This window comes from Dendronephthya gigantea, unplaced genomic scaffold (genome assembly GCF_004324835.1).
Source record: "Dendronephthya gigantea isolate DGI-Jeju-01 unplaced genomic scaffold, DenGig_1.0 000024F, whole genome shotgun sequence".
Taxonomy (NCBI): Eukaryota; Metazoa; Cnidaria; class Anthozoa; order Malacalcyonacea; family Nephtheidae; genus Dendronephthya; species Dendronephthya gigantea.
This window is the reverse complement of record NW_021163034.1, coordinates 177,130-199,886: the sequence shown is the minus strand read 5'-3', so window position 1 is coordinate 199,886 and position 22,757 is coordinate 177,130. Positions and strand designations below refer to the sequence as shown.

Genomic DNA, 22,757 nt, shown 5'->3' with positions numbered 1-22,757 from the left:
AATTTGCCGGAAAATCTCCACCGGATAGTTTTTTCCCAGTCTTTTCAATTGTCCATGCATGCCAAATTGCCTGCAATTTTTTATATAGCTTTAGGATAGATTTTAAACTTTGCTCGGCTGAAAACGATAAGATTGTGCAATGCACTGATATCACTGCATGAACAATATCGTGCTGCCCATAAAAGTTCAACAATATTGTTCAACGTTGTTGGCAAGCGCATGTGAACGATATTGGACAGCAAGGCATATTGTGCAAACTTGCTTTTTGCCGTGTAATAGACTTGAAATAATATTTCCCTTGATTCGTTTGCAAACTTTTAGACGATATGATCTGTAGTGATTACTTTTCGAGCCGATGTTTACAATTAACGGTTGACAGAATCATCATCTGGAATACAAGAGGTGAAAGTGAATAGATGGAAGTTATAATTAAAAGTCACATGCAAATAGAATTTAGTCAGTTACACTCAACAAATTAGACTTTCCTATCATTGCATGGCGTAGTGTTATTTGGCTACCGGCCTTCATGTAAGGATTAAAATATTTTGCCAGACGCGAACCTCTTAAAATTTTTAGAAAATTGAAATGAGGATTGATATTATAACGCAACTGAGGTGTTGATGTGTAAAAGAAATACAACGTGAAAAGGTTTTAGAGTCGACCAAATTTTACTCATCGATCATCGATGCACCTATATATGTATGGTTTTATTTTACTGGGATTTCGTCTGCATGTTCATCGTATCAGACAGTCTGGTACTGGAAGTCAATATTCAGACGTCGCTGCATGGTATGATATTTCGGCGATGAAACGTCGAATTGTTTGAAAAGTTGAGAAGAAAACGCATTCTTATTATATCATACAGTTACTAAGCATCGAAACTAGCCTGTCAGTTATTGATTGTCATTTTTTAACAGCATACTGTTCTGAATGAACGGTTAGAACTTGGTTTCCCGGGTAACCTAGCTTTGGAACTTATGAGACTTTCTAAAAAAAATACAGGCACAGCATGTTTCGTTGTGACGTGTAAACATGCATGCAAGGCTTATACTTGGGGGATTTGAATACATATGAATATAGGCTTAGTAGGCCAGTTGTTCGAAAGGCGTTTAGCTTAAACTGTGGATAAGATCAAAATGGAAAACAAAATTAACTATTTATTTAACAACTGAGCTGAAATAGCCCTGGGGCCCGTTGTATATCAAGCCCGGTTAGCTTAAACGGTGGTTAAGTTCAAAATAGAAAGCAAGTCTATATCGTTTTATTCAACAAGCAAACAAAATCATTCAGTTAACAAATACAAAGATAATGTTTTCATCTACATATTCAGTGCACATGTAGCATTCAAGTTGACTCATTGAAGAAAGATGTATATAAGAGTGTTTTTTTAATTTTGACTTATCCACTGTTTAAGCTAAACGAGCTTGAAACAACTGGCCCCTGGATTTGAAAGGTTTGCCACGTAACATGATTAAGAGAGTATAATTTGCCACGACAACACAATCACATGATCCGATACTGTTTTTTTATGCTGTTACCTGAAAAAGCGTGACGTTCGTATTATGATATTTAAATCTTTATGATTTTGCCTGAACAATCTTAATGATCAAGGTGCGCCAGTCGGGTAACACAACCAAGACAACCGACAGTATATTAGCAAGGTCGTCGCGGTTGCTGTGGCATTCACTGCCAAAAGAGGTTCGAGACACAATCTCACGAAGCTAGTACTTAAAATATTTGACTGAGGCCGGATTGAATCACTGAGGACGGTCTCAGCGTGTGGAAGACATCGGTTTTGCAATGGCGTCGTTCCCAAACGTTCTGTGCAACTTTCAAGATTATTCGCGCTCGTATTTCATTGCCTGTGCCTCAACAGCCGTGCTCATGAATTTCCTAGTTATGTTCCTGCTGGTCGTTCAGAAATCCTCGCAAAAAGGAGTGGAATGCAATCGCGTGATGCTGTTCAGTTTAGCTCTGTGCGATCTCCTCTACGAAGCTACGACAACAACCTTGTTCTTGGAGAACAATTCTTGCAAGGATGCCGGGAACTGCCAAATGCTATATTTCTTTTATCTCGCTTTAAATCTATGCACGATGTTTCACATTTTCGTGGACATAATACATAAAACCATACTGGAATTCGGTCGTCCATATCACGACACTTTGCCCTCTCGCGTGTGTTGGAGCGCGGCTTCGTGGATAGCTGCATTCGGAGTTGCCTATGTCGATTTGAAGACCAGAAACGGATTGTTGGACGCGAGTTACATGGCGTTTTTAGGCCGTTTCAAAGCATTTGGATACATGCTCCTGATGGTCATATTTTGCTCTGGTATATTAGTTGTGATATTCACGCAGTTATGCACGGCGAAAGCGCCTGCAGCTATGAAAAAGTCGCCGTTTGAGAAGTTCCACCCCCCAAAGATGAACCAAAGAGAGATTGATTCAGCCGCCTCAGCATCGCAACGAAATTCGACTTGGTTTTTACATGTCTCTTTATGTGTATTTTTGTCGCTTGGTGTGGATGGGTGATACTTGCGGTGGACAGCAGAGCGTTGAAAACCGTTGAAGTCATGAAAAGTTTCGAAGTTATCAGGCTGGCTGCGCGTATCATGGGTCCGATGACGATTCTCCACACGCTAGGCCATAAACGAGGAGTAGCGTGGCGCGCGCACTTGTGGCGAATTTTAAAGTATTCGTTGTTTTCCCAGAGTATGTTCCAGTGAGATATTGAACGTTGTAACATTGCGTAACGTACTTGTTCATGCATATTCGTGGCCAAGGACAACCTCTTCAGATCTCATGAAATACATGCAGGAGTCTTGATTCATTTGTTTGGAGTCTTTTTGTGAATTTCAGCAATGTTTGTAGTAAACCGATTTAGTTTGAACGCATGCAAAATCATCTAGAAGTTCGATTAATGAAGTATGCCGCATGTGAACAAAATGTGTCGTAAAATATTTCAGGCAGAAAAAGAATTCTTTGTACATAAATTATAAAGGCAGGTAGGCACTTGATAATTATGACATTTTTATTACAGATCAATGCAAAAGTTATTCGTATAAAAAATAGCACTCGATGTTTGCTTTTTTGCCGGAAGGAACACGGTATAAGGCTGCGCTCTAGCGCCAAAATTGGCTAGCGGCTTGCTTGCATGGCAGCAACGCAGCCTATAATTGCCTGACCGCAAGCAATTAATAAAGCAATGTCATGCATTCACCTTTACCCGCATATAATCAGCTGCAGGAGTAATTTCAAGCAAGCTTTGTTTTCTCTTGGATAAGGAACATTTTGTAAATGCATTGCTGTTCCCGCGTTGTTCGCATATATCCTGTATTTTCCCTGAAAAACAAAGCAAAAATGAAGTGTAAACGACATTGAAAGTTGCATGCGGTTATCTTTCCTGCAAACTTTCAGCTTTCATTTTCAAAGGATTCAAAGCTTTCTCACGTACCATTGCGTGCAGTTAAAGGCTGCTTTGTCGACGTAAAAGTTTCTAAATTGTTGGTTGTAAAATTAATTTTATGCCAGAAAAAAACGTACCAAATCTTTGACGGGATCCAACCCTATGCATGTATTCAATCGTAGATTTTATAAGTATCATTTAAATGATGTGGCTAACGCTGATCTCTATAAACTCTCGAATGCAATCTTAACTCTACAACAACCTTCGCGTCATGATATTATATATAACTGTTCCCTGATATTAACTTTACCGCATAATATTGTAAACACAAAATTATACTTTCTCGCTAACAATTTATAACAATTACAATGACAAATGATATTAGATAATATATACTTTCTGCTGTAACACACGCCAAAAATTTATATTTTATATACTAAATTTTCTACAGGATTTCTGATGAATTTTATTAATATTATTAATATTATTATTCGCTATACTGGTTCAGTTCAAAACTGTCGATATTAAATTGTTATTGAAAGATGAAAAAAAAACAGGATGAAATAATGTACATTCAATAGTCTGTATCCGGGCTATAATATCTTTAGAGAACGTGAGGATTTACTTCAAAAGAAACAAAAATATTTCACACTGTCACATATAGCTACCAATTGATCACGCTCCTCGAGTGTCAGTATAACATTTATAATAATAGTATCTATATAGATCTTATTTTAACAAAGAATAGAATAGTCTAACTGGATTGTAGGATTTTTACGATGGATGCATCCGACTTTGCTCCTTCAATGAACTCAGACATGGAAAGTTTATCATCAGAATTTTTATCCATTTGTGCAAATATTTTATCTGTGCGTTCCTTGGCAGAGCCACCCTCTCCATCCGTCTGAATCGCACCGCCCATCTTCTCAATCGCTACCATTATTTCCAGTAATTCGGGTCTGTAGAGAAAGAAATTTGAAGTCTGTGAATTAAGGTTTGAAATCGCTTAGCTAAAGACGTCCAGCTGTAGAAGCCGGTATTTCAGGCCCTTGCATGTGCATGTTATACTAGTTGATACCAGTCATTTCCAGTTATATATAAGAAGTTGATCGGAAGATAACCTGACAGTTTTTATGCATGGGATTATCTCTCACGGTAAAGCTGGTGATCTCACATCAAGTTGCCAGTCGCATGCAAAGACCCTACTGCAAGACCCATGCAGTAAATAAAAAGAATACTCGTGCATATATATATATACCTGCTAATATATCCATTTCCATTGATATCATACATATTAAAAGCCCATTTCAACTTGTCTTCCATCTTGCCACGAGAGGTCACCGACAAAGACACGATAAATTCCTGGAAATCGATCACTCCGTCTCCGTTTTTGTCAAACGCACGGAACGCATGCTCGGCAAACTTTGACGGATCTCCGTTCGGGAAGAAATTAGAATATATAGCTTTGAATTCATCCATTCCCAGTTGCCCCGTTGGGCAGTCCTTCCTGAAACCTTTGTACCATTCTTTGATTTCGTTTTCGTCGAATTCCGTCGTCGCCGAAAGGTCAGCCAAGATCTCTGGACTTAACTTACTCTGTTGTTTTCCCATTTCAACAGCGAGTAATCTGTATAAAGATATAGATTTTGCGGTTATACTAATAATCAAGTACCAGCTACTTCCAGGATAGTTGTAGCAATTAAATAAAACCACACTGGTTCCAATACTCATTCCGACTTGATGCATTATAACTTCTGGAGGAGCTTTTATACACGAAAAAACTGATTAATAGATAGGGGGGAAGATGGACATAGTTTTTCGTATATTACAATTTCATTTTCATTTTACCAAAAAAAATTCAGTCACGGATATATGTAGATACATCTAAAGATGATAGACATTTAGATACTTGAAGTCCAAAAAATAATAGATATTTGAAGTCTAAAATATGTGAAAAATGTCGTAACAAATATCAATCACCCTTTTCGTATAGTCTTATTAATTAAAGACATCATTATTAGCCGTACATTTTAATGAATTATCGTGGAATTTTTTTATTTCTATGGCGTGCAGCATCTATCGGAAAATGACGAAGTGCGTGTTGCAAGTTGCAAGGAAAGTTGCACAGTGTACAGCGCCTTGAGGCACTCGCGTGGGGTTGCACTGTAGTAGGTATATATCTAATCGCTTGGGAGACTGATAAACTCTATTGTGCTTTGAGTTGCTTTGGTGGAGTAATACTTGGTCATGACAAAGTCAGTTACGTTGTCTTTGATAAACATATAGTTGTGTTTTGAGAACCATGAAGAAGGATTCTATATATCCTGCGATATCGATCCAAGGCGAACGCCATGCACTGATGTGCATTCATGATCTGGCTTAACGAAATCAGGATATTTAGCTAATGAATGTTTATATTAATTAACGACACACGTTTGAAATAAAAACAAATTATAAAGTCAAAACAAGAACGATAAATTACACCTTGTTTACATTTGCGATGGTCTCCAATGTTTTACCCAGTGGGGTACTGACGGTTCTGGAGTCGAAGGCAATTTCAAAACATGCAGGGTCGTATAGAGCTAGATCGCAATCAGTCATAAATCCATAATGCGAGTTTGATATATGAGCGAACCAAAGTCCAAAGGGTTTGAATGTGACTATACTATGAATGCATGTGAATATATACTTTGACGAGCAAGCTTTCCGGTCCAGACGCAACTCACAATCTTGTAAAAAGTGAAACCGTTTTCCTTTTATAGTGAATTGTACAGATATATACGTACATGCGCAGAGGTACATGCAAAGCGAACTATATAATTGCTAATTAATTGACCCTTCGCGTGGTCGAATTCACTTTTTGATGTACACTATACCATTGAGTTATCCAAGTGCATGGATGTTTTTGCCAGAGTTGTGGCACAAAATCGTTTGTCCGAACATGCACGACACTTTTCCTTATGCTTTTGACCCTTATCTTGCAGAACGGCGAAAGTTTGCAGCTGAATTCGAACAGTTGCATCTGTGAGCTCTGTTGACAAGATCTCGCTTGTCTGGGGTCAAACTGGGCGTAAGATGATTTTGAGGTGTCAAAATAAGTCTTCATGGAACCGAACAGGAACATGTTACTCTCAGGACAGACTGCAACAATGCAGAGGATCGTGTTATATACTGATTCCAATACCTTAAATTTATTCCCGCTTATTTTAATCTCATATAAGTGGTATCAAGTATAAACATGCAGGCTCTAAATTAGATAAGTCAACCTTTCACCTCTCATATTTTGTCCGAGAAATTTAATTTGGCGTAGAGTTGTTTTAATTACTCGTGAATAGGAAATGAAGCAAATCTTCAAGTAGATTGAAGGATCTCAGAATATCAATGATGAAGGAAACAGTGCAAAATGACGGATTTGAGGGGAAATTATTATTTTAATCTATATGCAGTACTTTCAAACATGATAGAGAGGCGATATGATGAATGATAGAACAGCTGTTGATAAGATAGCTTACAAATTTTAACCATATTCAGTTCCAGCTTTGCGGAATAAAAGTGATGTTTGTTTTGGCATTTAGTTGTAAATGTTGTTTTTGCACTAGACGAGTTTGCTGTTCGCGAGTGAAAAAAAAATGAAAGAGGTTCACTTCAAAACATTAATCACCACGGTGATCTAAGTTCAAGGCAGGAAAGCGAAGCGAAAATCAAACGAAACACGAGAACTGACAGGCCAGATGCATGGATGGTATGGATATAGATTCAGATTACGAAACGAATACGTAAAGATTCTCAGTGCTCATGCAGATGCCTTATTGGCATAGGATGCAAATTTTTTATCATTTTTTGGATCACCGGGATATGTTCTGGCTTGGAAAATCACAGGCAAGGAATGCAACTGACATATATGCCCAATATAAACAAGATTTATCAAAGGCTTATCTGCATGCTGACTTGTTTTCGATTACCCGGCCGGCGGTGATATTTTTCAACTGAACTTTACTCTACAGTTTGAACGGACTGGTATTTTTCGAATGCATATATGCATGGCGTTAACCCAATTATACACTGAAGTGCTCGTTGACCAGGGTCAGAAAGCACTTTGTCTTTGTATAAAGGATGCATTGCATGCGTGTGTACCGCAGGTCACTTATACGAATGGCATATTTTGTGGCATTAATCAGGAAATTGAAATATATTTTGTGGATGGCTGTTTTAAAGCAACCTTAGGCTGTTCCTCTTTGCTTCCTTGCGATAGATAACATAGCATTAAAATAGCTTTTAAATAATATAGTATGTGACACGAATGATAAATAGCGATTTCTCCGGCCTTCTTGTACTTATAGCAGAAGCTATTCTCATTAACAATTTACGATTTCAAAGCAATTACTACATTATCCTATTTCAACACGCTCAGCGTTGAAACCGCGGGGAAATAACGAGCATAAGTATGGCGAATGAAGCAACTGTAATGATACCCCATCAACCTGAAACTATACATTGTGTCAGCATCGCCATTAGACATATAAATGCTACCTTGCATGCACGTTTGCTATACACAAGTAAGTAAATAATTCATATTTTGAAGCTGATTGAAATGAGCATATGCAGTTTGTAGTATTCTGAGGCAGTTCCGATAGGTTTAAATCGTCTAAGGTCGTTTATCTACATGAAAACAGCATTATAGGTTTTTCTTCGTCGAGGAAAGGTCATTGAATATGACGAACTCAATAACAAATGCTAAATTACACCCATGAACTCAGCAAGCCATAAGGCGGCGTCTTGTTGAATCGCCACTGTTCTTGAACGCGGATTTGCTTTATTCATGCAAATAATATCTGTATATTGCCACGCAAAGTTCAAATACTTATGCCTTTCATAAACATGTGTACATAATACCTTTGTCTGGAATGACTGCTCTGTGTAAGGTCTCTCTACCAAGTTCTTTCAATATAGGATTAAAAGCGAGTCGCCCTTATCGGAGGATCTATCAACAAATGAATGATAGTGTGTGTTAGCAAAATTAGTCGGCTGAATTATGAATTATAAATGCTTTACATCACCCCATATTTGCATTAAGATGGATCATGATTTACATTTCTTCGGCTACTTCCGTTTATCACAAAAGGATGACGCTATAAATATTTTCCTTTTTCACTTTCTTTTATTCCCAGATATGCGCTGAATATCGTAGCTAGCGGTTGCAAAGGAAGAAATATTTAAAAATTCATCCCTTGCATCAGTCGCATGAGCTTATCAAAAATCACTAATTTTATCTTTTTAGGGACTTTCTGCCCCCAAACCAGCTTTTTTTTTCAGCAGCCTAGCTTTTTTTTAAACACGCTTGTTGGAGATGAATACTTAGGCGTATGAATCATCCTCAAATCAACGATAAGCAAACTCAATTTACTTGATATCATGATATGAGACCTTGTGGTACGAAACTCCGGCCGGCTTGCAGAGTTGCAGCTCTCCCAATGGCGATGTCATATTTTTGCTTCGTTATAACACAGTTAATAGAATATATACATGGTTTGGAGACTAAAAAAAGTACAATACAACTCATTAACTATGTTATTGTCCAGTTTTATGCTTTTGCATAAATGGTTGGCATGAACAGTGTAATTTTCCAGTGAGCCTTATCGCAAATTTTGGAAATCACAACACGTAAATTTACTTACACTTAACATTGAAGAACGCTCTGCTTTTATCTCAAAAACAAAAGCAGCATATCCACCAAGCTTATCCGAATTTATCTACCATTTATAAAAAAGGGATAATAATCACCAGGGTAATCACATAGCACGCACCTGTTGACCGACAAATAGCCTATCTGCCCGTTTATTCATATACCTTTTTAGCTTTTCTTCTGATATAAACCACGTGTGGGAACTTAGTCAGGAGTAAGAGTGTGTGGGATATTTAGCATAATTGCCGCAAATGTTTTCCCATGCCTCGAAATGATCAGTGATGGCGAGAAGGTTTATGTTTGGAGTATTAAATTCACACAAGGAGCGTCATAAATTGCGGTTCTTTCTTGTAATTAGCCTATGTTCCGGTAAATCGGGAGCTTGGAGTCGGAAAAGGTATAGACTGGTTACTGGATACGAGAATGGTACGAGTACCAGAACACCGTCTTGTTCAACTTCAAGTGCTACTTGCATGAAGTTTATATTAAGTACCCACTAACGCTGTACAGAACACGGGCGCAGACGCGGGCTGACTTGTGACGTCATAGAATGTTGAGTTGTCAGGAAAGCACAGTGCACAATAATACAAGAATTTGGGTTGTTTGGTCTTCTCAGGAGGAGATAATAGTGTTAAAGACCATTTAAAATCCTCATTAAAAGGTATGTCGAAGCTTATTTCATACCAGGTGTAACAGGCTATCCTTTCCTGCGTTTTGTCATTGTAAACGAGCCTGATGCAGGCGTGCTTTCATGCTGCATTTAGCGTAAGGTTTGTGGGTTCACGCAGGAAATGCCGAGTAAACCTTTGTGCAAGTTACCTTCGGCGATCGTAATGTCAGAGAAATATCGTGGGGAAGGTTTCCTAGGTCTAGTAAATATAGTCTGATACATAAATGGTGGCATCGTGTTTTGTATACGGAAGAGCGATTGCCATAAGTCTTCCTATGAAGTGAAAAATATTTAAGCTGTTTCCAAGAGCTGTCGATAACGACTATTAGGAATTTTTAATCATGGGTGTCTGTTTGTCAACACCTGCTCGCTTACTTGGGCACAATTAGGTCGTTAAGTGGGTATAAATAGCCCAATTCCTTGCTTTTTTCCCCTTATCCAGAATCATCTCCTTGGTGCAAAAACTATGCAGTTTTTCATACAGACATTTAGCTGTATAAGTACCGTTTTGTTTGCGAAAATAATCATGCTGACTCAAATAGGATTCTGTCATGGCTCTCTACAAATCCGCTTAGCGAGATTTCAGCACAACATGTTCATGTTTTGCTTGTGTGCTTAACTTTTCAATCGCTTAAATGATGGATAATGACACATACGCTACAATAACAATTGCTTTTTATCCGATTTTTACGACCCCTATTTCTAAACGACAATTATACAACTGATTCATGCTTGAAATTTCAATACAGCCATTAGCATTGTCACGCAATTCCTTGCCCCCTATAACACCATTGAACTTATTCAACATCTCAATGGGTAATAAGAAAGTTGGCAACGGTTTTATGAATTTGGTAGAAAATCCCATCCCTATTTCTCACAGTAAGGAATTGTTTGGGGCATTGTCTAATGTAAAATGTATGTACATATATAAACTATTGGCAGATACAAATCTTCTAGAATCTTTTAAGTACATTTTCTATGCCACTTACGATGCACATGTAAATATAACACTTGAATTTCTATTTATCATGTACGAATGTGTAAAAATTGAAAGTGTATATGAAATTACTTTTGGGCCAATACCAGATGATTTCACATGCTATTGTTTTGACATTGCTAATATATATATAAATAAATATATAGTAATGATGGTGTGATTTGGTCCACCAAATGCCAATACCGTAGCATTCCATAAATTGTCATTTTGGTTGCAATCTAAGGCCTGTTTCAGACGTTGAACTTTTCATTTGCTGAATCAAGTGCAAACAAATTTTTAACGATTTTAAATGATTTTAGCTCAAAAACATTAGGTTTGGCACATGAAAAGTTTTGATGTTTGAAATGGGCCTAAGGGTTTAGGAAATCTGTACCAGTTTGCTGCGAGCATTCTGAAAATGATTCTCAAATTTTTGTACAATTATGATTTTATCTATTAGCAATTTGTGGAGAGTTTTCATATATGAGATAAATAACATCAATTAGCACTATTTTATATTTATAACCATTCTAGAATACACTATCTTTATTCCAATTTGATAACAATTGCTAAAAGAATTTCTGTTTATATTTCTGGCCATTTGTCAACACTAATTCCTGAATGTTTCCCAACATTACTTGCTAAGTTAGTTTTATTTGTACAAGCTGTCCAGTGGAACTCAGGTGTTAGCCCCTCCAGCTGGTTGGAATCCATTTCTATAGTTATCCAGCTACAGTAGAACAGATTTAATAACCAAAGTGCTACTGTGTGAAATAACCTTTGTAAACGTTTTGTAAACTCATTTTCAAGATAAGATGAGATGATAAATGCTGCAATATTATCCTTGAAGGGTTTTATGTTAATCTTTGTTAGCATTCATCTCATTGTGAAATGTGATAATGTTTGGTAAATTACATCAAATGAGAGCTCTGAGGGTTCTTTCATTTCTTCACATTGACTGCTTTAGGGCAGCTGTTTTTGAACTGAACAAACATGTTTTCTAGACTTGCATATAATGCGTCTTTTCTAAACTAAAATCGGTATTTTCGATATCTTTGGTATTCAAAAAATTGAATATCAAATATCAATATTTTTGAAATTTTGATATTTATCATCTTTATACCCTGTCATAAATCATAATACAAATGTACATTATAGTTAATGTGTTTCTCACAAGAAGTTGGAACAATTAGAAAATGTTTTTTTGTCTTCCTCTGCAGGTTGCCCCAGGGACTCAAGATTGGCAAAGATTTCAACACAGTAAGTAATCAGTGGGTGTTTGAAATTGGGAAACAAACATGTTCCTTAAAATAGAATTATTTGTTAGGCTTAGGGTTGATTTGATTGAAATGCTTGCAATATCTCGTATCACAGTATGCTGAATCTGTTTAATAAATGTATGACCAGGGGCAAGTTAATGCCACAGTAGAATACTAATATTTTCCAACTCCGACTCTAAAATTTTATTTTTTTTTGCGAAAGTTTTTTTTTTCAATCGTTTCATTTGCAAAATGATTTACAATGAAATAATCAAGGCTATCAAAAAAAAATATTTCTGTTCATAATTTAAAAACTATTTTAGTACATTTCCATGCATTTTTAAGGCTATCAAAAAAAATTATTTCTGTTCATAGATTTTTATAAAAACTATTTTAGTACATTTCCATGCGTTTTTTAATAATCATGGCTATGCCTTTGTCTCATCAGCGCTGGGTTAGTGTACTTATGCATGACTATATTTAAATATATGTCCTCTGAACAATCTCAAGCTGAACAATCATGTTTGATAATGTGCAGGCATTGTGGAGCAGTTGAGGTTTTCTTTGAGGGGAGAGAAGTGTGCAGTGCAAGGGGGGGAGGTGCGCAGTGCAGGGGGGGGAGGTGTGTAGTGCAGGGAGGGGGGGAGGTGTGTAGTGCAGGGAGGGGGGAGGTGTGTAGTGCAGGGAGGGGGGGTGGTGTTTGTGACTACCGAATGCATGAAAGTCTTAGCAGTATTGTGCTGTAGCGACATGGTTATGTCTTGGTTAAAATGTCGTACAGAAAAAAAGCTTAAAAGCAGTTCACTAATTTGAACTTATTGCAAGCCCCTTGCAATCACATAGCGTCCGTTTTGGGGAATTTCTCGAAAGGCAACCTTGAGGTTTTTCAGTTCCGTGTGCTTCAACCTAATCAATGACTTTTAAAGTGTTGAATGTTGTGCTTCTTTGAGTAATTGTGGGCTCCTTTGTTCTCAAGGAGTGGTCTTTTGTCTGATGTCAGGCCGACTCGTGAAAACGATTAATTTGATACATCTTGTTTTTTGAGCACGTTTAATCCCACGCATATTGCTTTATAACCTTGCGACAAAACAAATTATTTATCACTGCCTGAAAGCGTGTAATTAGCGAGTCAATTTTCGGTGAACCGCCGACACATAAAACCAGAGTATTTGGTCGCGATTAGATCGCCATTAAGTCAAGTTCACGCGTGTTTTGCTAAATATTTGGTATAGGTATTTGCTAGTTTTTGTTTCTTCTCGTGACCGTTATAGCTGAAAACGACCACATTTCGCATTCTTTAATCGTAGGTTCGCTTAGATTTTGAAAGAAATAGAGGATGGTATTGACAAAAAATATTGATTTAACTTATTATACGTCACATTGTTCAGGTATATAAAACAGCACAGCTCACTGTCTAGTCTCCCTTAAAAATAAAAGCTAAAATTTGAACTAAAATGTCGTACAGATGCTTAAGGCAATTTGGCACTCGATACAATTTGCAATTGTGGATGCACTATCAGCTACTGCTCTATGTTAATAACGAGTTTCAGTTGTGGATGATGTCGTCATGCTGACGTCTTCACGTATACATTCCAAATATCATCGCCCGAAGTATGGAACTTTTATTAATACTATACGAAGTACTATATAACTTGCAGAAAATTCGAGAACTTTTTTAACTTTAACCCTTAGATCTTTTTGAAAGAAAACATGTTGACCCTGGTTAAAAGTCTTAAGTATATAGCTAAGGGGCAAATTACACTTATCAAATATTCATACGCTATCGTGGGGAAGATTTTGCTACAATGTTTCAAAAGAATTAACTGATTGTTTTCATTGTAATCACGGTATTTTTCACATCTATTAATTTCTTCAAATTAGAACGAAGTGTTTATTAAACGACAGTCTTTATTAAACGACACAAGCCAATAAGGGTAGAAATATTTTGTACTGTATAGATTCTAGGGAAGGGGTTCTTTGCTTCAAAGCCTTCTTATTGGGAGGTGAGCTTCTCTTAGTGCGAAAATTTAGCCATAAGGTTTCTGATAGCTGCACGTTTTCAGATGGAAAGATCTTGTTGTTAAATAATTTTCATTGTGATACGAAATTGCGCCCCCTTCGATGCTGAACAATCATTGGTCAGCCATTTTATTAGCTCAAACTGTGGTTTCTCAATTATTTATTTAACATCGAAATTACGAGCAGCGTGTGGCACGTTAGGAAAGCGACAGCATGTGAACTGAACTCGTGCAAGGTCGTTGTGGACTCTTTGCCTCGAATTGTAAACAATGCTTTTTCATCTTCTGTCGGGTCGAGACTCGCCTGCAGTAAAGATTGTGCATTTCCATGAGCTACTTTAATGAAACTGCTCAACACGCCAGATCTTTTTCTGCAAGTTAACCTCATAACTTTTGATGGATAAGTAAATCGTGACAATATATGGGCCAATCCCACGTAAGCCTTGTGGAGTATTGCAAGGCTAAGGTAACTCGTAAACGAGATTTAGTTTGAAATTTTCGCTGGAGAAAGTCTCACTTTCCCACACATCCAGAATTTTACCAATCACACATTCCGAATTTCAAGGGTTTTTAATAGGTTTATGAATTGAAGTATTTCATTCAAATGTTTTAAATCGATCTTCATTCTGTGAATTTCACTTGCCTGAGTTGAAGCCTCCTCCACTAGCTGTTACCTGTACTCAGGCTGTAGCAAAACTCGCGTGACATCTTGAACCTAGGTCCTTGGGTACTTTATTTTGTCAGTTCAAAGACTTTGGTAATTTTCTAAGTCTATCCGTTGTTCTAATTCGATCGCGCAAAGCGAACATTTGACTGCCGCCATTCCTCAAGTTTTTCGACGGGAATCATCAGAAACTGAGGGCATTTTCATACTGAAAATCGCAGCGAAAATTCATCATGTATACAGCTCATATAGGCGTGATACTCCAGGTCTTGAGTCCACAACTTCGCGAGTCCAGTTCACGTTTTGTGCCAGATCTGATCTTCGCAACCATAAAGCGGCGCTGTCAGGCAAACCGAGAGAGCGTCTCCTACACACGGCCACGAACTGCAGCCCAGCACGAAAACTAAGCCATTCTTTGCCAGCACTGCTTCTCAAGACTAGCACACAGGTATGTTGAAAAAGTTTCAAACCACGAGAAGTGTTTACCGTATTAATTAGACAAGGGCACTAATGCAAGCACGACCTTGAACGCTTAATATACGACCCCCGTTCAAACAACATATATCTCAAAGAAATATAGTTCGGCAGCCTTTGCTCATTTTGATATTGCTACCAAATGAATGTCGTTTAATACACTCGGTTTTGCAAAGAGTTTTGAAATGTATGTATGTCAATTCTTAACTAAGCAGGGAGAGCGAAATTTAACATCACAGCTAGGAGGAGCAGGTTTGAATTAGTATAACTGCAAAATTTGGTTAATGAATGTTGAGAAATGTCGAAAATATGGCCGTGCAAACTTCGAAATTTTTTATTTCTCAAATGAAGATTTTTTCATTTAATGTGTGATTTCTGAGCCGAAGATTGTTTATTTTCCCATGTAAATGTAAAGATTTTTCAACCCCTAAAACCCTTTTTTTATACAGCTGTGCCTATATGGTATTGGATTTTGTCCTTGTTTAAAATCAATATTTTGTTGTTCGGCTAATAGTCAAACGTCTGTCGAATTTTCCGATAAAATCTTCACATTACTTGTGTGGACTGCGTCAGTGCCATGTGTTGTTGACGCGCAAATAGGTCCGTAATTCATAATTTACGAAAAAACCCGATAATTGGGCGTTGTGTGACGAGGAAACATGTGTTATGCGCGGTTGGTGAAATTTTATTCCAAGTTATCTACGTAAAAATCGTTATAATCATTCTGTTATTATCAGTTTAAGTTGTTGGCACATTTATACTTCGAGCATTCTGATTGGTTGCTTCGTGCATGTTCTACTAAATTTCTAAATCGGCAGCAGTCGGAAACTATCGGTTAGTGCCGAACAATGCGTCGCTTGATGAGATCTATTTTTGTTCTTTTATATCACAAAATATCCTGGGATAAAACAGAATATTTGGTTGTTCTTTTGCTGAAATCGTTCAATAGCAATGAGTATTTTGATGCATGGCTTGTTGCTTCGGTTTTTGCTGAACTAGTTTTGAAAATTTAGCTATTTAATCTCGTCATTTTGGATTTCTTTCGACAATGAAAATGATAAAGGTTCGTTAGCCACGTCATTCGCTACCAGCTCACAAACATTCGCGTGAAGATGTTATTCCGGAACCGAAACAGCTTTAATAAAAAACATCTGATCAAAATCTGATAGTAATAATTATAGCAATGAAATTGACAGAAATAGCTGTATTAACGCCCGTCAAACTTTATGTACCTATATATAGTTCCAGCCAACTTGACCACAACGTAGCCTCCCTGCTCCGTGGTCACACTATCGCTATCGCCCAATTGGTCTTGCATCCATCAATCCATCGACCGCTCGCAGTTAATTTATCTCCAAGTTAAAACATTGCCGGGAGAGCATCGTCTTATTCATCAATCGTGATGAACTAACCAAACCCACATACGGCACGCGCGAAACCTCAGTCATAATATCGTTTATTAAAATCCCCCACCTTGTTCTTCACGCGTGAAAGCAATTCGCGTATAATTCGTAGAAGCGAAAAAGGCGGCAAACTAAACGATATTTAATTTTGCGATGAATTCCGTTTCCTTACTTCATGCGTAAAATGTTTTAAGTACTCTGTGATTGCCACCCTAAAACGCCATTAAATGCATGTACATCAGCCAGGTGGATTTGTTGAGTCGAACGAAGCGACATTTTTTCTACATGCATGTTTGACACGCGAATCGTATTATTTGTCCAGCTTTGGAGTACGCATTGTCTTTAACCATATCATTATGACATTAATAGTTTAAACAAACTTTATCGACGCAATTTTGTTTTGCACAAGGGCGCGTAACCAAGGTATGCATTGGGATCTCATGCGTGGCTCATAGTAGTATGCTTCCTCCCACGCACGCACGCACGCATGCACGCACGCCGCATCCTAAAAATATTTATATTTACCCGACGCTTAATTTGCTTTTAATATTTTTCAGCTTCTCCAGCGATTGTGTGCAAACGGTCTGTCATGTTTTTTCCCTAATACATTAATATCTGTAATCTAATCGTTGCTAAATATAATCCCTAGGGTGCTCATAAAAATTCATGAGTTTCTTAATATATTATGCTACACGGATGACTCGAAGACACTTGGATATATTAATTGTGTTTCTCGTCCCTTTAGGAGTTTCGCTGTCCGATTTCCTCCAGGAAAGTTGCGTCGTTCGCGTAGAGCTTTGTGTGAAAGGAACGCCTTCGTATAGGTTTCAAAGTTATTCGAAGGGACTTTGGTGAAATAGGTAGGTGGCAATATAATTGAAATTTATTATTATATACCGCGTATAGGAGTTTTTATAAAGAAATTATATAATGTATCTGATAGTTGGGTGCTTCGCGTTGCAAATAAAACTGTGTAATTTTCTTTGTGCAATTACATACACATTGTGTGCATTTTGACAACAACGGTGTTGTATAAATATATAATATGTAATATATATTCTAAAGAAATAAAAACACTATGAAAATGCCGATTAAATGAAATTAAATGGGCAATATATGGGAATATGTAATTCGTAGTATATTCTTGGGCCGGCTATTATAACTCAACAAGCATGAATTGAATGGAATGACCACAAATATTCAACATCTTGTCCCTACGCCTTTTATTGTTATATGTAAGGAGATTTCTTGCACATGCAGTCAATGATGTCTTTAAATATACATAGAAAATTGAAGGATTTAGTCAAAAACGCAACAATTAATAAAGTAAAGATTTGTTGTTGTTCCTTTGTGCATGTGCATTTTTAATAGATACATGTCGGAGAGAGATGATATTGTCTGGTAATTTCAAGATTATATATTCGACGCGATGCTTATAAATATAGTTTATTTTCTTGTGTACATATGGATAAACTATATATTCGACGGGACCATTCATTATCTGCATGTATAGCGACTAAAGACTATATTCATTGCAAGCCATCCATTCGTTTCGATGCTATTTGTTCTGAAAAAATATATTTGATTTTATGCTTATTTGCATCGTCTTATATATTAATATATCCCCTGTTGCTGCCGCGGATTGTTTTGATCCCTCAATAGACTTTCAAACGCCTCACTAATCCGCAGTATCTGCAGATGTTTAAGACGCCTGCCTGAAGCCGAGGGAAGCGCGTTCAATAAATGTATATTTTCAAATTCGACATTTTTTTTTCGAGGAAAAAGTACACGAGTACACATCGCGGTACAATGTCACGCGGGTTGCACGAGAAAAACATCGCGTAATTTTTCTCTTAATTTGTTGAATAACGTTTAAAGATTTGCTGTTGATAGCGAAACTATGGCGATATATTATAGATTTCGTGCTTGATATTACATAGCTGTCACTTATATCGTAGCCAAGCGTCGCTTCGGCATCAGTCTGACTGTCAAAATTGAACTGTACTCTTTGAAACACGCGGTGAAATGTCAACACACAATCTATACTCCGTACAGAAAACCGGGCGTAAAAGACTTGGAAACACTTTGAAAGTTCTAACATTTTGCTCGGACGGAAGCCTTTTCCGTGTTTCGAATTCCGTTTTCAACGAGATCGTTCGAAAACTTAGCACGCGTTCTTAAATTGCAATTGATTTCTGTGCTATCAATATTTGATTGCTGCCCGCACATTTGAATAAGTGCTTAGCAGCTGGCGGAAGTCAAGAATTAATGTACTGTTTTAAATATTCATTTTATTTTAAAGTGCGTATCGAAAAATATCGCATTTTTAAGACTAATACAGTGGGAGGTTGGTTTGTTGTTCATAGGCTATTTTAACAAAAACTGGATGTGCATCCTTTTTGGATGTGACAAATTCGATTTCCGTTTTTCCTCCTTGGGGTCTGGGACTTTGCAATCAGCGCTCTTGCATGCAAACCGAACTGCAAGTCTGCGTTCTAGCTTGCACGATTGCATGCGTTGCAACTTAATACGTACATGTGAAAGCAAGTGAAGTTTCATTACGACATAATTATATGAAATACTGCATGCTTAGGTCGCTGAAGCCAAGAATTTATATATAATTATGTTGGACTTTCACTATTAAAAATACCTGCATATACGGTCAGATGATATATTGGCCCGTTGTTTTAGAGTGCCGCGTATATATGCATGCAACTACTGCAAAAAGGTTGTCTTTGTAAAAAAGCCTAAACCGTAAACTTTGAACCTTAAACTGTGAAAGCAAGATTCTCTCAGTTAAGCCAGTGTATATCGAGCTATTTCTTCGAGGCATTGCGAGTATTTCGAACATTTTTATCGTCAAATAGCCGCAATGTTCAAGCAGGAACCTCCATGAAACTTTCGCTTTCATTATATTGCACGTTTGTTTGCGCGGTTACAGTTACAATCATTTCTGCAAGATAGCATGAGGTTTATCAAAAACGGCTCAAAGTTGTATTAAGATTGTACCCTCTCCCGAATTCCCGAGTCCTCGACCCTCGCGACATTCCTCTTGTATTGTTCAGCTGCCGGTATTGGGCAAAATGCATTGCAAAGAGCCGCGTGTTTGTGTAATTAAATGCTGTTTATCAAATGGCATCCCTGAGGATCGTTGAATTTGCCGCAAACTGCCACATGTAGTTTAGAAGAATGCAGTTTAAAAGATACTCTTGTATATATTATTGATCAAACCACGCACAAGTTAATGGCACAAATATCTTCTCCTAAAGTCCTCCTAAGGAGGCGAGGTGCAAAACAAGCTCAAAAATGCCAATATACATCCAACGATGTAGTCACTTATCCTTAAGTTTCTCTCCTTTAGAAATCCGAATACATGGAGGAAAGAGAGTTCTCGAAAGTTCTCTTTTCAGAAGCGTTAAAGCGATACATTTCAAAATCTTACTGAGATATTACTGCCAATATAAAAAGTCGTAAACAAATTATATTAGCCCAAAGACTTTTTCATTCTAGCCCGCAATTGTCTGTACACGCAAATGATTTATGTTTTTTACTTGCAACCACAGCTGAAGAGACTTGCATTCAGCAGCCATCGCAAAAAAGCGTTCACAAAATGCATAGGAATTGCCGCTATCTTGCTAAACCCTCATTTCAAATGCATGCATGTAGTCGCTCTGTGCATGCATGGAAGCGGTATGATTCTATAGTCATTCGTGATTCCAAGGTCGATATGAAATTTTTTATTAACGTCTGCGGCCGACGCAACTTTGAGGCGCTCCTTGAAACTGCTGAGGTGTAAATTGATAGGCGTATTCCGCCACAACCTAGTATTTATGTTTCGTTACAGTATAGCTTCTGTCTTCGATCTATTTTCGATCTACCGACGCCGGTCGTCCAGGTCTAGAATTTAAGTTCCCCCAAAAATCCTCATCAAAAAATAGCTGTAGATCTTCCACCTTACCTGGGGAACAAGAGATGACTTCTCGTTTACGTTTTGAATGTTTTATTCAGTGTTTCACTTTCCAAGACCAAGTAGCTAAACGGCGGTTAATTCCAGCGTGTGCGGGTGGCAGACCATCTGCGCGTAGCTTTATTTACAACTTAGTTTTTTGCTTTCTTTATGTAGATGTAGGCCCATGATTTTTGCAAATCTCGTGTGCTAAAATCCCTTTGATTTTTTTAGGAATACTTTTAGTTCGTACAAATGGGTAAGCAGAACAGCAAACTAAGGCCCGAGGTTCTGTCGGACCTCAAAGAAGAAACCGATTTTAATGAGCACGAGCTTCAGGAGTGGTACAAAGGATTCCTGAAGGACTGCCCAAGCGGCCATCTCACCGTAGACGAATTCAAGAAAATTTACGGCAACTTCTTTCCCTACGGTGACGCGACGAAATTTGCGGAACACGTTTTCCGCACGTTCGACGTGAACCAGGACAACTCCATTGACTTCCGTGAGTTCATCTGCGCCCTCTCCGTAACATCACGTGGCAAGTTGGAGCAGAAATTGAAATGGGCCTTTAGCATGTACGACCTTGATGGAAATGGTTTTATATCCAGGCGAGTGCTCGTTTACTTGTATTTCCTTTTGTATTACATCTCTGCCTGCATGACGTTTTTCCTGTGATCTGATGATATTGCATGCAATGTGTAGGAAAGATGGATGGCGCGCTATCACCCTGGGACCGGTTGTTCGAAAGGCGTTTAGCTTGAACGGCGGATAAGCCAAAGTTTAAAATTACTCCCATACATCTTGTGAATGACTAAATCTGCATCTTGTGCATTAAATATGTACTTCCATTGACAATTAAACTATTTACACCGATATATTATTTCAGCTCAATTGTTTAATAAATATATAGTTTTGTTTTCCATTTTGAAGTCCACCGTTTAAGCTAAACGCCTTTCGAACAACCGCGGCCGGATAATGATTTAGAAATGAAAACCAACTGAAATTCATATTTATTCTCACCAGGCACGAAATGTTAGAGATTGTCAAAGCTATTTACAAAATGGTCGGTACCGTTATGAAAATGCCAGAAGATGAAAGTACACCTGAGAAGCGAGTAGATAAGATCTTTCGTCAGATGGATAAGAATCTGGACGGCAAGTTATCCCTTTCTGAATTCATTGAAGGTGCAAAGAGCGATCCTTCCATAGTACGCCTGCTCCAATGCGATCCTGCCGCTGGTGCATCGGCGTGAAGGCTCGACGGATTCAGGGCCTCGTACCAAAGACAAACATGAACACAATCTGCCGTAGGCGGGTGTTGATATATTCTCGGAATTTGGACTGTATATTCTATGATTTTCACGCATAATTCTGAGAATATATTTAGTTTTTGAAGAAAATTGAACATCGCGATTACTTTGACTACTTTATTATGGGAGTTTTTTTGCTGTGTATAATTTAATGTTTTTCGGAAATGTTGCACCCGAGTCATCGTTCGTAAATTTAAAAGGTGAATAAATCCACCCTTCAAATTTATCGTTTTGTGATTTATTTTACTCTTAATTCTTTAACTTCTTTTAACTAAGGGTCTGTTTACATGGAGCCGAGTTACCCGGGTAACCGAGTTACTCGCCTTGCCGGGACAAAACGGTATTGTGTTTATATGGAACCGGGTAACTCGGCATTTGTTACGGTACATTGTAATTACATGACGTACTTCCTATGTAGAACGCAAAATTTCAAAAAGTTTTTTACAATGGTGGTAAATGAAGCGTTAACACGCATGCGTGTTTGGCGAATATTCTACCCGCCTAGCCAAGTTTCCCGTTGCAAAGTGTTTACATGGTATAACCGAGTAACTCGCCTTGCCGAGAACCCGACACAGTTTGCCGAGAACTCGGCACGCCGAGTTACTCGGATGCGCCATATAAACAGTCAACCGAGATATCCATACAATATATAGAACAGGCGAGAACTCGGTCCTGCCGAGTAACTCGGTTAGCCGGGTAACTCGGCTCCATGTAAACAGGCCCTAAGTTGTATCTACTTCATTTACACGTTCACAAGTCCTTAATTGATTTCTCGTAACCAATTAGAATAACGGTTTCTCAATACTTTATCGCCGTCAGGAAATAGTTGTGACTTGCTCATCAACTGCAGCTGCCTTGTCTTGCAAAATCATCAGCACAAGACCTTTTTAAGGCTAGCGCGATAGTTGTTCAACCTGGTGAAATATATGCAGGGACCAACGATAACCCCCAG

General features: G+C 37.9%; 2 protein-coding genes across 4 annotated transcripts; one reads left to right on the top strand and one right to left on the bottom strand.

Moving 5' to 3' along the window:
* Positions 1-3,811: 3,811 nt before the first annotated feature.
* On the bottom strand, positions 3,812-8,557 carry LOC114522905 (neurocalcin homolog). 2 transcript variants are annotated; one of them, XM_028543687.1, is made up of 4 exons: positions 8,494-8,557; positions 8,297-8,384; positions 4,662-5,030; positions 3,812-4,362 (listed from the first exon to the last, which is right to left on the bottom strand). In XM_028543687.1, exons 3-4 carry the CDS (start codon positions 5,012-5,014, stop codon positions 4,158-4,160), a joined length of 558 nt encoding a protein of 185 aa, XP_028399488.1. In that variant the 5' UTR covers positions 5,015-5,030; positions 8,297-8,384; positions 8,494-8,557; the 3' UTR covers positions 3,812-4,157. The 2 variants fall into 2 exon arrangements, with proteins under 2 accessions (XP_028399488.1, XP_028399487.1); XM_028543686.1 differs by lacking the exon at positions 8,494-8,557 and having other exon boundaries at positions 8,297-8,454.
* A 1,087-nt stretch (positions 8,558-9,644) lies between these two features.
* On the top strand, positions 9,645-22,014 carry LOC114522852 (neurocalcin homolog). 2 transcript variants are annotated; one of them, XM_028543617.1, is made up of 5 exons: positions 9,645-9,747; positions 11,953-11,992; positions 17,296-17,410; positions 20,731-21,104; positions 21,520-22,014. In XM_028543617.1, the coding sequence occupies exons 4-5, from the start codon at positions 20,752-20,754 to the stop codon at positions 21,746-21,748; spliced, it is 582 nt and encodes a 193-aa protein (XP_028399418.1). In that variant the 5' UTR covers positions 9,645-9,747; positions 11,953-11,992; positions 17,296-17,410; positions 20,731-20,751; the 3' UTR covers positions 21,749-22,014. The 2 variants fall into 2 exon arrangements, with proteins under 2 accessions (XP_028399418.1, XP_028399419.1); XM_028543618.1 differs by lacking the exons at positions 9,645-9,747; positions 11,953-11,992 and adding an exon at positions 15,064-15,121.
* Positions 22,015-22,757: the final 743 nt, after the last annotated feature.